We start from the raw sequence: 13727 nt of genomic DNA on the forward strand, positions 1-13727 counted from the left end.
TTAAAAGGAAAGGCCAGGTAACACAGTGGTAAAAATGCCCCTGTGCCAACTTTTTTGCAATGTATTGCTGCCATTAAATTCTAACTTAATGATTATTTGCAAAAAAAAAAAAAAAGTTTAGTTCGAACATTAAATATCTTATCTGTGCTGTGTATTCAATTGAATATAAGTTGAAAAGGATTTGCAAGTCATTGTATTCTGTTCTTAGTTACGAATTACACGTACCAACTTCACTGGTTTTGGGTCTTGTAATTTGATAAACCTCTGGGCACCATTCGTTGCACGAATGACATCAAGAAGTTACTCGTTTGTTTGCCATGTTCACAGTAGAATAGCCTCAACAACAGTGGCAATGGAATGGGACAGAATACCTGAAACACAGAATTTCAATCTTTCAAACTTAAAAAAAAAACACTGATTTAAATAAAACAAATCTGGTTAAGACATCTTATCAACTGACTTTGTAATACATTTTTAAAATATTAGTACACAACCTGTATTACTATTTGTGCATCCCCCTAGGAGTTAAGCCCCCCCCCTGTATTTAAAAATAATAGTGACACTCTTATTAACTAACTTCAATCGGGGGTCTTTGAACACACCACATTCATAGATAACAAGACGCAGAAGTGAAATTTGTACATAATTTTGTCCTTTGTTAACACAGATAGAGTTATTGTATTTTCTTTTATCACCTCATCCTGGTTCCAAAATGTTAGTGTGATGTGTGAATGCTTTGATGACGTCAGGACTTCCGTGTTGAGTGAACTGATCAATGCTAGGTGTGCCGCTATCCAGGTGGGATAAATAATTTTGCATTTTTAATAGGGGAATTTTCATAGTATTCAACATTTTGGATTTGATAACAGCAACCTTAGCAATGAATTTTCAGGGCTATATTTGTTTTGTATTAACATGTATGTGGTGTTTTTATTCAAATTGATATACTTAAATGAAGGAAAAATAATTTTCAAACTTCACAAAAGGGTAAAGCATTTAGAAAAAAAAATTGATAAGCACAGAATTAACCTAAGATGCATGTTTTGGGATTTGGGAAGAAAAAAACTACATAGTTGGGGAAAACCCAGGCACATACGAACTCCCCACTGAGATGCGAACCCTCGATCTCCTAACTGTAAGACCAACGTAGACACTGACATTTTTATAAAATGGCTAACATACACTCCGTGACACGCATATAATTAATGAGGCAACCTTTTATGTGGAGTGAGCCAGCCTACCTTGTTTTGTGTTGGTTCCAACATTCCACACAAGTTTAGAACAGCAGAATTTGACTGCGAAACGAGACAAAAAACAAAAGTCATAGACAGTCATCGGAGGGCGTAACTCCCGGATCAGTTTGTAAAGATGGCGCCATTTGTCCTTACAGCTCATATATGAACCCAGATTTATTCATTCTGGGAAGAAAATTTTCTTCCCAGAATGAATAAATCTGTGAATTTTCCACCTGGATTCCTAGCTATCTGCAAGGGTCATATTATGCAAACTTTGTTTTTCTTGCCTGATGGCGTCTGATTTTGTGTATTTGGGATCCCCACACACAAAACTCCTAAAGGGCCCCTGATCCGGCCCTAAACCCAATGTCATTGCCGCATACACACACACTTGGCATGTTTAAATGCATTAAAAAACTAATTATTGCATGGATTTGGTTAGAATAAGCTTTTTAAAAAACATGTAAAAACCTTTATTAGGTTTTTGACTTTTTAAAGATGGGATTAACATATTTAGAATACATCTAGATAAAAACCCTAAATAAAGATGGGTTGTTTTAGGGGTTTTTTTTAACCAAAAAAAGCCAAAAAAAAATCTATATAAAATTACCAGAATATGAATGTAATATGATCTTGAATGGGATGGTGCTGAACATTTTAATTTCCCCTCGGGGATTAATAAATTATTTCTGATTCTGATGTCATTATTCACTTAAATATGATTACCAATCTGTTTTAGTTTTCCTTTACTTCAGAGTGTAAAGTAAAGATGATCTGATACACATAGAGTTAACACCAGAATATAAAACCAGTCATAGTAAGAAATCAGTATTATTATGATTATATTATCATTAGTGCATCTCCTGGGAGTTCAGTCTCCACCGTCTTTAAAAACTGGAGACGCCTCTATTTCTAACTTTAATCCAGGGTCTTTGAACGCACTGCCGTTATGGGTAATGTGATGCAAAAGTGAAACTAACTTTCAAATAAAGTTGTTATATACATATTATAATATTATATCAAACATTATATATGTATATATTACTTTTCTTCTATCACCTCATCGTGGTTCCAAAACGATGGTGTTGTGTGTGAATGCTGAAAGATGAGCTTCGATGACGTTATGGCGTCTGTGTTTAAAATAAAGTGTTCCAAGTTATGTTAGCAGATATCCTGTTGTGTACTGGGCAGAGGGAAGAAGGCGATACCAAGGCAGAACTGCGGTTTACCAGGTTTATTAAAAACCTTGATGTGTGTGTGGGGTGTGTATGCTACCACAAATAAATGAGTGCGGACGATGTGTAGAATTAACAATGTAAGTTTTACCAAGGGTTGTTGTCGTTGTTTGTTGTGTGAATCTTTCGTCGAATCCAAGGGGCAAGACGAAGAGGTAGTCAGCAGGGAGGCGAGCAGTCGGGGGTTGGAGAGAGGCAACAATGTCCGAGTCCAAGCTGGGGTCGAGGGTCGGGGGAGGCGAGCAGAGATTCGGGTGGAGGTCGTGAGGCAAGGAACGATCACAGGCAACAGGGAAGACACTGCGGAAGACACAAGGGACATCAAACACGGGAACCAGGAAGAGCACAAAGAAGGCGAGCAAGGAACGAGGGAGGGGTGCCAGACTTGATGCTTACTGTGAAAGATTGGCAATGTTCTGGCAAAGGTCTCCTGGGTCCGCTGGCTTTTATGCCGCTCCCTCTCATCAGGTTCAGGTGTGATGATTTGTAATTGTCTGCAGCTTTGTTGCTGCGTGGGCGTGCTGCGCCCAGCACAAGCAGGGGCGGGTCTGGGCACGCAGACATAGGACGAACTGGGAAACTCAGCTGCTGGAAAAAAGCGGGTTCAAGTCCGCGCCGTGACATATCCAGTTGGAACAAGCCGTTTTTAATTTTTGATTTGGGACATAGGTAGCCTTAAATATTTTTAATTTGATTTAGACCACCTTTTTATTTAACTTCCTGTTACATTTCATAGTGACACTGTCGGTAGTTACTTTGGTCATTTTACTTTGTTCTTGTTGGCCCCTATTGTTTTGTTATCTAGGTCAATTTTGTGTTGCCTATAGATACCAACCATCCTGTGGTGGTTGGAGTTACAAAGCATGCAGCAGCTGTTCCTCATCAGTCCTTGCCGAGTTAGTCGCCCCAGTTTCAGCTGACCTGTACTGGGTTATTGATTCTGCTGGGTTGCCTCATGCCAACCTCCTCTGACCTCTTAGCAACAACACAAGACTGAAAGTTAAGAGTTGACTGGTAGAAGCAGCTCAAATTCCCAGAAACCGCTGCCAAAACCAAGCTATCACCAGATATTGTGCAGATCTCAGAAACTCCGGGGAGGACAGTATTGAGGAGACTAATAAGAGAAAGGGGGCAAAGTATGTCAAGCTGGTGGAAGATTTTCGGAGCAACGGGTGGTGAGCAAAGTAAGAGCCAATTGAAGTCGGATGCAGACGGTTTCTATTGCTCTGTAGAAATACCACATGCTAGGCATCACAGAAGTCAGGCAGCGAAGGGCCATCAAGAAGGCCATTGAAGATGCTGAAGAATCTTTAAGGTGGCTGTGAATCAGGAGGAGTGATCCTTACTTGCTGTCGCACCTGGACACAAGTTGGGACCTGACCAATCCCTGGTCACATGGGTGAGTGTGTCTGATACTTGAAAAACACTCAATAGCCCCAGGTAACATCTTAGCTATGTGCACATGGACACATTTAATTGGATTAAAAGCCTAGCCAGGATAAAAAATACTTCATGTAAACATGCCATTCAGAATATTGTAACCCGATCAAACACATTCAGACCAGAAACTCATTCTGATCGAGACGGGTGATTTATGCCAATAGTCAATCGGATTGTAGTGCATGAAAACACATCTTCCAAAATTGATGTTAGAATTACCCTCTCTGCACATGTCTTTGTCACCTATACTTTGGTGGTAGAGGTGGGACTAAATTAAATAGTCTCGGAATCAAGCGATTGTCTTGCTGCTGTCTCCCCACATTCAACATGTACAGAAGTAGCGTTATATGCTGTTGAGTTTGTTGCTTTAAAACGAGACTGGCAAAAATAAAAATGTAGTATGGAGTGTCATCTGTCGATACAACAATAATAGAAGGGATTCAGTTGTCTTAATGAGCTGTTTTGTTATTCACGGCCTTACAGCTACTCAAAGTGCAAACTGCTAGCTTCAAACACATACACAGATCGTCGTAACATGAAGCCATGTGGCAACTTATACAAATCCCAACATAAATGGAACAGAATAGCTACATTTCCAAAAGAGAGGTTAAACTACTCCTTTTCGGACATAATTTGATGTGAAGTGATGTGGGATTGTTCATGTTCATGTTCGAAATAAACTAAGAAAGAAAGAAAGAAAAAGTTCTTAACAGAAGGGAAACATTCTAAATAAATACCATGATAACATTGAACGCACAGAAATGCACAGAGCCATGTTTGTTTACAGTGGAAGTTGACTGCTTCTTAAGCACCTACAGTGAGCGAACTCGTCCAAATGGTGCACCTTACCACAAACAATAATAGACCTTTCCGTTTATGCTACGTTCCACGCATGTCAAAGTATTCCGATTTAAGGTGTAATGCATGAAAATGCACGTCATAATCAGATAATTTTTTCAGAGTCCATCAATCAATTAGTCATACATCCATCCATTTTTTACCGCTTGTCCCTTTTGGGGTCGCGGGGGGTGCTTAGCCTATCTCAGCTGCATTTGGGCGGAAGGCGGTATACACCCTGGACAAGTCGCCACCTCATCGCAGGGCCAACACAGATAGACAGACAACACTCACATTCACACACGAGGGCCAATTTAGTGTTGCCAGTCAACCTATCCCCAGGTGCATGTCTTTGTCAATTAATCAATTAATGTTTATTTATATATAACTTAATCACAAGTGTCTCAAAGGGTTGCACGAGCTACAATGACATCTTCGGCTCGGATCCAACATCAGGAAAAAAAAACTTCAACCCATTGGGCGTAATGAAAAACATTGGAAGGGCCCAACCCCCAAAGGCGTCCTCACCACCCCACCTGGGTGACCGGTGCAATGGATGCCGAGTAAATACAGTTAATAATGTGAGAGTCCAGTCCATAGTGGAGCCAACAGGGGAACCTTTTCTATTTAAACACGTCGCAACGCAGAGACATCACGAACTGATGCATAAGGAGTGGTAACCCCGGGTCCCGAATGTAGAAACGTGAGGTCCACTCTTGCTTTATAGAACTGTGTTTAATGAACACCTTCATACATCCATTATACTCCGCTGTACTCTTTACCAGCATCGCAACCGCCTCACGCGCTCTCAAACATTCAACTTCCGGGATCACGTGAGAGACTTGAGAATCCAGTCTCTTAAAGGGGCCATGTCCATTTTCACAACATTACATCCTTCCTTTTCTTTCAAATTAAATGTCCTTGTTTCTGCTGAAAAAAAAGACTGTATGATGACACTTAACTTAAATCAACCTAAGGATTTTGCCAGTTCAAACTTTCACAATGACAACACAATACAAACATTTTAAATGGATAACAAATGCCTCCTGACATTAGTATACAGGAGCAAGTAGAAATTCAAAGGTTACTTTAATCCAAGAGTCTCCTTGGGAGTCGTCTGTCTGCTCTGATTGGGTATCTCCTCTGGTCTTGATTCGGGCTTTGTTGTCGTTGTCGACCCTGGTCATGAACCTGATAGCCGGTACTGTCCTCATCATCATCCTCACTGCTGTCACTGTCACAATTCAGTGGAACAGATGGCTCGTGTTTACGAAGCTTATACAGGGACCTGTGCCTGGTGACTTCATGTCCATGTCTTTTTGCGGTGACCATTGTTCCTTTCACTGAGATGACCTTGTATGGCTTAGGATTGAATGGTGTGACCATTTTTCCGGTTCTTCTCTGACGTATCAGGACAACATCACCCTGTTTTAACTGTGAGTGCACAGCATTCCTCCTTTCATCCGCATATAGTTTCATTTTCGTCTTCCTTTGTGCATCAGTTTGCCTGAGGTCATTGTCGTCGGTGGGGTGAGAGATGGAGGGCAGTTTTATCGACATTGGTCGACCAAAGAATAATTCTGCTGGAGACCGGTTGGTGGTGTGGGGAGGAGTGGCACGATAATTGCGAAGGAACTTGTACAATTCTTGCTTCCATGGCTTGCCTTCAACCATGGCAGTGTGCACAGCCTTGATTAAAGGTCTGTTGAAACTTTCAACAACTGCATTGGCCTGTGGCCAGTATGGTGTGATTTTCCTGTGGTGGAAGCCGAGGTAGTGAGCAAAGTCACCGAATATATTGCCTGAGAATGGGGGCCCGTTGTCACGCTTCACGACTTCTGGCGTGCCCACCAGGGAAAGTATTTTATCCATAACAGGGATTATTGTGTGTGCTGAGGTTGAGGATGTGATCTCGACGAAGGGGAATCTTGAGTATTCATCCAGCATAACAAACAGGTAATCACCGCAGGGTAGGGGACCGCAAAAGTCCACGGAGACATTTTTCCAGGGTCCAGTTGGGAGTTCCGACATTTGTAGTGGCTGGTGTTCCGTTCTCAGTACTGATGACTGACATGGGATGCACTGAGACACTAGTTCTTCTGATTGCTTGTCTATTCCCGGGAACCAGACCTTTTCTCTGAGTAGCTGCTTGGTCTTAACCACGCCTTGATGTCCTTCATGAGCGAGAGCTAGCGCTCTAGTTTGTAGCGTCTGTGGCAGTACCAGTCTGTTGCCTCTAAGGATGAGGCTGCCGTCATCCAGGACTGCGAGTTCTTCCCTGACGTTGTGGAAGGCTTTTAACATTGAGTGATCAAATTCCGAGGGGCCGTCATACAGGTGGGTCCAGTCGCCAGAGTGAATCACTTCTTTCAGGTGTAGCAGCACTGGATCCTTGACTGTCTCTTTTTTCACTTCTTGGAGAGTCATTGCTTTGGGGATTGCATGTTTTGCGATGAACCTGACATGGATTTCAGTGTCCATGTCATCAGTTGTCACACACTGGTGGAGAGTTTGTGGGTGGCGTGACATATAGTCTGCTGGATTAGATTTCCCCGCTTTGTGGACCACTTTGAACTTGTAGGGTTGGAGTCTAAGAGCCCATCTTTCTGGGGGTTTGGACTTCTGATTTTTGAAAATCAGTTCCAGTGGTTTGTGGTCTGTGTCCATGACAAAATCCGATCCAGGTGGAAGTGTTCGCAACTCCAGATTATTGCAAGCACTTCCCGTTCAGTCTGGGAGTACCTTTGTTCCACAGGAGTCAGGGCTCTGTTAGCGTAGGCCACAATGTGCGTTTTGTTGTTTGTCTTGTCTGTTTGTGCAAGGATAGCGCCGAGACCAACCGGGCTTGTATCCACAATGACCTTAGTCTTTCTTCCTGGATGGAAGTAGCTCATGACTGGTTGGCTGATTAGTCTGTCTTTTAGCTGAGTCAGGGCATTTGTATGTTTTTCTGTCCAGTGCCAGGCCACATCTTTCTTTGTAAGTTCACGAATTGGCTGGGTGATTGATGAAAAGTCTGGAATGAAGCGAGCACTGTAGTTGGCCATTACCAGTAGACTGCGGACTTCACTCTGGTTCTGAGGCAGCGGCATGTGTGTGATGGCCTGGATCTTCTTAGGGTCAGGAGAGACCCCATCTTTTGAAAATACATAGCTATAAAATTCCAAAGACTGTTTTTTAAACTCACATTTTTGCTCATTGATTGTGAGGTTGCTCTCAGCGAGTCTCTTGAAGACAGCCTCCATGGATCGATCGTGATCTGCAGGTGTGGCCCCAAATATGATAATGTCGTCACTGAAATTTCTGACCCCTGGTATTCCGTGCAGCATGTTTTGAATTGTGTGTTGGAAAACTTCTGCTGCTGACGATATTCCAAAGATGAGCCTCGTACATCTCCTGAGTCCCATATGTGTCGAAAATGTGGTGATGTATCTCGATTCTGGTGCTAATTCAAGTTGATGGTATCCTGCATTGAGGTCCAGCTTGGAGAAGATAGTTGCACCGTTGAGATCGTGTATGATGTCATCCACTGTAGGTGATATGTACCTTTCTCTCTGGACAGCTGTGTTGGAAAGGCGCATTTCAATGCAGAGACAGATTTTTTCTGGATTTTAGGGTTTTGAACTCGCTACGATGGGGGACACCCATGGCGTCGGGCCATGAACTTTCTCAATAATGCCCTGGTACTCTAGGTGTTGCAGTTCCTGCTCCACTTTCTTTTGCATGTGGAAAGGAATGCGACGATGTGGTTGGACTACAGGCCGTACGATGTCGTCGATGTGTAGCTTGACTTGGAAATTCTTTAGTTTCCCTATGCCAGTGGTGAGATTTGGATATTGCAGGAGTAACTGTTGAGCCTTGGACATGTCTTGCTTTTTGGTCTGCGTGCAACACACTATGTGCAGTAGGCCTAGTTTAGTTCCTGTTGTGTGGCCCAGTAGGGAGCCATGAGCACCTTCAGCCACATAAAAAGTTGCTTCGACAGTTTTGCCATTTGCCGAGACTGTTGTGTTTACTTTCCCCCTTCGTGGGAGTGGAGTGTTTGAGACACAGGTAAAGATTTTCTTTCTAGCTTGTTCGAGCTTTACATTTGACTGAATTGTGCCGAAGGCTGTCTCATCCAGAATGTTGGCTGAAGCACCTGAATCGACCAAAACGTTCATGTTTTCACCAGCTATCATAAGTTGCCGCACTGGCAGTAGTGCGCCACCAGCTGTGCTTGTGACAAATAGGTACTCATCATCTGTGATTGAGTCTTGTGCAGCTACATGGCTGACAGAGGTGTGAGGTAGTTCGTCTACATCAGCCTGAAGTGATCTGACTTGCATGGTGTTGTTTTGTACATGCTGTGTGTTTGTTTGGTTGTCTGTTTTGAGAGACAGCAACGAGCATAATGATTGAGTTTCTCGCATGCATTGCATGAGACGCCTTTTGCCGGGCATGCTGATTGTCCTCCCTGGTGAGGAAATGTGCCCCCACAATTCCTGCATGTTGTTTTTGATTGCTGTTGTTGTGCACTGTTCATCTTTAATCTGTGGGGCAGCAAGCCTGCCCATCTTTTGTTGCTTGTGCTAGCTATGGCTGCAATCTCTCCTGTGTTATTTTTGTTTTCCGTGTCAGAAGCTTGAAATTCAGATGTTTCGAATGCCCTGGCGAGATCCACTAAGTCTTTGAGAGTCATCCTAGGGTATCTTAGTGCTCTCCTCCTGAGCCGTGACGACATGCAGCCGAGTATGATTTGTAATTTTATTTCTTTATTTTCGTCACGGAATTCACAGTTTTGGGCCAGTTTCCTGAGTCTAGTATGGAATGCATCCATTGTTTCTCCCTCGTTTTGTTTTGCTTGTCTATATGTGTAGATTTCAAACTCCACATTATGACTTGGGCTAAAGTATGTAGTGAGTAGCTCAACTGCTTTATCATAGTCCTTTGCCTCTCCTTTTTATATATAAAATAGAGCTCTAGTTTGTATACATATATATACACAGTATTTCTTTGAATTGCCGCGGGGCGCTAATCAATTTAAAACCTCTTCTCACACCTGCGCTTACCAAAGGCATGCGGTAAAAGTAAGCATGCGCTAATTATTTTAAAACCTCTTCTCACTCCGGCACTTACCAAATGTAAGCAGTAAAAGTTTGAGTGTGATATAAGCTTGGACCTTAAATCCTACTGAATAGCTCTTAATCTTCTTCCCTTTATGCGATTTCAAATTACCGGTATTGAAATTAGCCTCCTCCATTTTGAAAATGATGACAAGGGAAGTGTCACTCGTGACGTCACGAGTTTGACCAGGCGGTAATACTAAGCATCCGCTAATTATTTTGGGAAGCGAGTTTGACCCGGCAGTAATTCAAGGCAGGCGCATAATATATGCCCTGCGGCAATTCAAGGAAATACGGCATATATATATATATATATATATATATATATATATATATATATATATATATATATATATATATATATATATATATATATATATATATATATATATATATATATATATATATATATATAAGAGAAATACTTGAATTTCAGTATTCATTTATTTACACATAACACTCATCTACTCATTGTTGAGTTAAGGGTTGAATTGTCCATCCTTGTTCTATTCTGTGTCACTATTTTTCTAACCATGCTGAACACCCTCTCTGATGATGCATTGATGTGTGGCACGCACAAAAGTGCTTTCATCAAATGCGCTAGAGTCTGGAATCTTCCATCTCTCCCTAGCATGGTCCAAAACATACAGTAGATAGCAGTATTGTCCTGTTTAAGAGTGTCACAACATTGCTGTTTACGGCAGACGAACTGCTTTACGGTAGATGAAAACGTGACTGCTGTTGTTGTGTGTTGTTACCGCACTGGGAGGACGTTAATGAAACTGCCCAACAATAAACCCACATAAGAAACCAAGAACTCGCCCTCGATCATTCTACAGTTATAACGTAATTGGGCTGACACGCTGTTTATATTGTTATATTGTGGGAAAGCGGACGTGAAAACAGGCTGTCGACACGTCACTCAGGTCCGCATGGAGCTGGAGGGGGCGTGGCCTCCAGCTCCGCCTAAATTTCGGGAGATTTTCGGGAGAAAATTTGTCCTGGGAGGTTTTCGGGAGTGGCGCTGAATTTCGGTAGTCTTCCTGAAAATCCGGGAGGGTTGGCAAATATGGTGCCGCGGCACACTAGTGTGCCGTGAGATACAGTCTGGTGTGCCGTGGGAGATCATCTAATTTCACCTATTTGGGTTAAACATATTTTTTGCAAACATATAATTATAGTCTGCAAATTCTGAGTTGATGTTGAGTGTCGGTGGTGTCTAGAGCTTGGCAAAGTAACCATGTAATACTCTTCCATATCAGTAGGTGGCAGCCGGTAGCTAGTTGCTTTGTGAATTTTGGAAAAAGCGGGAGGCAGGGTGCAGGTAAAAAGGTGTCTAATGCTTAAACCAAAAATAAACAAAAGGTGAGTGCCCCTAAGAAAAGACATTGAAACTTAGTGAAGGCTATGCAGAACGAAACTAACACTGAACTGGCTACAAAGTAAACAAAAACAGAATGCTGGACGACAGCAAAGACTTACTGTGACGCAAAGACGGCGTCCACAATGTGCATCCGAACATGACATGAAAATCAACACTGTCCCCACAAAGAAGGATAAAAACAACTAAAATATTCTTGATTGCTAAAACAAAGTAGATGCGGGAAATGTCTCCCAAAGGAAGACATAAAACTGCTACAGGAAAATACCAAAAAAATCAAGAAAGACACCAAAATAGAAGCAAAAAATACAAGACAAGAACTAAAACACTACACACAGGAATCAACCAAAAAACTCAAAACGAGTCACGGTGTGATGTGACAGGTGGTGACAGTACACCTACTTTGAGACAAGAGCTATAGTGATGCATGGTTGGTTATGGTTTGAAGTCATATCCAACAATTGCGATGACGACTTTTTACTGAGTTTCGTTTTTTAATGATTTCTGCTGCTGACATACTTGCCAACCTTCCCGATTTTCTCAGGAGACCACCGAATTTCAGTGCCCCTACCGAAAATCTTCCGGGGCAAACCATTCTCCCAATTTCCACCCAGACAACATTATTGGAGGCGTGCCCTAAAGGCACTGCCTTTAACGACCCCTACAAACTTTCGTCTCGTCCGTTTTTCCTCCAATCAAACAGCGTGCCGGCCTGGTTACACAATATTTGCGGCTTTTACTCACACATAATGTGTGAGTAACAGAATTTATGTATAATATATTTATATTATTCATATATTATATACATATATGATATATATTATATTATTTATTATTATTGTATATTGTGAGTGAACTGTCGTGCTGATTTTCCCCCAGGGATCAATAAAGTACGTTCTATTCTATTCTCTATTCTAATCTATAAGTGAATGCAACGCATATTTGTTCAACAGCCATACAGGTCACACTGAGGGTGGCCGTATAAACAACTTTAACACTGTTACAAATATGCACTACACTGTTAATCCACACCAAACAAGAATGACAAACACATTTTGGGAGAATACACCCAAGGAAAATACCCAGAACCCCTTGCAGCACTAACTCTTCGGGACACAATATACCGTATTTTTCGGGGTATAAGTCTCCGGAGTATAAGTCGCACCTGCCGAAAATGCATAATAAAGAAGCAAAAAAACATATATAAGTTGCACTGGAGTATAAGTCACATTTTTGGGGGAAATGTATTTGATAAAACCCAACACCAAGAATAGACATTTGAAAGGCAATTTAAAATAAATAAAAAATAGTGAACAACAGGCTGAATACAGTAAGTGTACGTTATATGACGCATAAATAACCAACTGAGAAGGTGCCTGGTATGTTAACGTAGCATATCATGGTAAGAGTCATTCAAATAACTATAACATATAGAACATGCTATACGTTTACCAAACAATCTGTCATTCCTAATCGCTAAATCCCATGAAATCTTATACGTCCAGTAGAGATGCGCGGTTTGCGGTCTCTTCCGCGGAGTCCGCGAATAAACCGCGGGTCGGGCGGGTGACATGACGAAAAAATAGATTTTAATTAGATTCGGGCGCGGGTGGCGGTTGAACCATTCGGAATTATTTGATATACATTGTTCAGGGTTCGGCAACCTTTGCCACCCAAAGAGCCATTTAGGACCCGTGTGCGTGTGGCTTCCGCAGACACACGCACACGTCTGCAAGGCATACTGGGTGACACAGAGTACACTAATGGTTGCTAATGGTTGTGACATAAACAATTTTAACATTCTTACTAATATGTGCCACACTGTGAAGCCACATCAAACAAGAATGACAAACACATTTCAGGAGAACATCCTCACAGTAACACAACATAAACGTAACACAACAAATACCCAGAATCCTTTGCATCCATGAAACTGCCCGACTATTTTATACACCCCCGCTAACGTCTAGTCTCTTACGTGAATGAGCTAAATAATATTATTTGATATTTTACGGTACTGTGTTAATAATTTCACACATAAGTCGCTCCTGAGTATAAGTTGCACCCCTGGCCAAACTATGAAAAAAAACTGCGACTTATAGTCCGAAAAATACGGTACACCCAAAACACGCAATATACACCCCCCGCTACCACCAAACCTCCCCAATCTCCCGAATTCAGAGATCTCAAGGTTTGCGAATATGGCTGGTGGCGTGCCTCCGGATTGTTTCAATGCAAAAAATGTGCCTTGACTCAAAAAATGTTGAAAACTCATACCAAAGACTATAAAAAAATTGGACCCATTACCTCCCTGCTTGACACTCAGCATCAAGGGTTGGAATTGGGGGTTAAATCACCAAAAATTATTCCCGGGCGTGGCCACCGCTGGTGCTCACTGCTCCCATCGCCTCCCAGGGAGGTGATCAAGGGTGAAGTGAATAATTTCGCCACACCTAGTGTGTGTGGGTGTGACAATCATGGGTACTTTAAGTCT

At 42.0% G+C, this 13727-nt stretch overlaps 1 protein-coding gene across 1 annotated transcript; it reads right to left on the reverse strand.

Moving 5' to 3' along the window:
• Window positions 1-2461: 2461 nt before the first annotated feature.
• LOC133554492 (uncharacterized protein K02A2.6-like) lies at window positions 2462-10119 on the reverse strand. The gene is made up of 2 exons (XM_061903321.1): window positions 2867-10119; window positions 2462-2770 (listed from the first exon to the last, which is right to left on the reverse strand). The coding sequence occupies exon 1, from the start codon at window positions 7412-7414 to the stop codon at window positions 5837-5839; it is 1578 nt and encodes a 525-aa protein (XP_061759305.1). The 5' UTR covers window positions 7415-10119; the 3' UTR covers window positions 2462-2770; window positions 2867-5836.
• Between the last annotated feature and the right edge of the window lie 3608 nt (window positions 10120-13727).

Source organism: Nerophis ophidion, linkage group LG06 (genome assembly GCF_033978795.1).
Source record: "Nerophis ophidion isolate RoL-2023_Sa linkage group LG06, RoL_Noph_v1.0, whole genome shotgun sequence".
Lineage (NCBI taxonomy): Eukaryota > Metazoa > Chordata > Actinopteri > Syngnathiformes > Syngnathidae > Nerophis > Nerophis ophidion.

What these genes read in the sequence shown, in the direction of transcription:
- LOC133554492 (XM_061903321.1), bottom strand. Translation starts at nt 7,414, where the DNA reads ATGGACACAGACCACAAACCACTGGAACTGATTTTCAAAAATCAGAAG.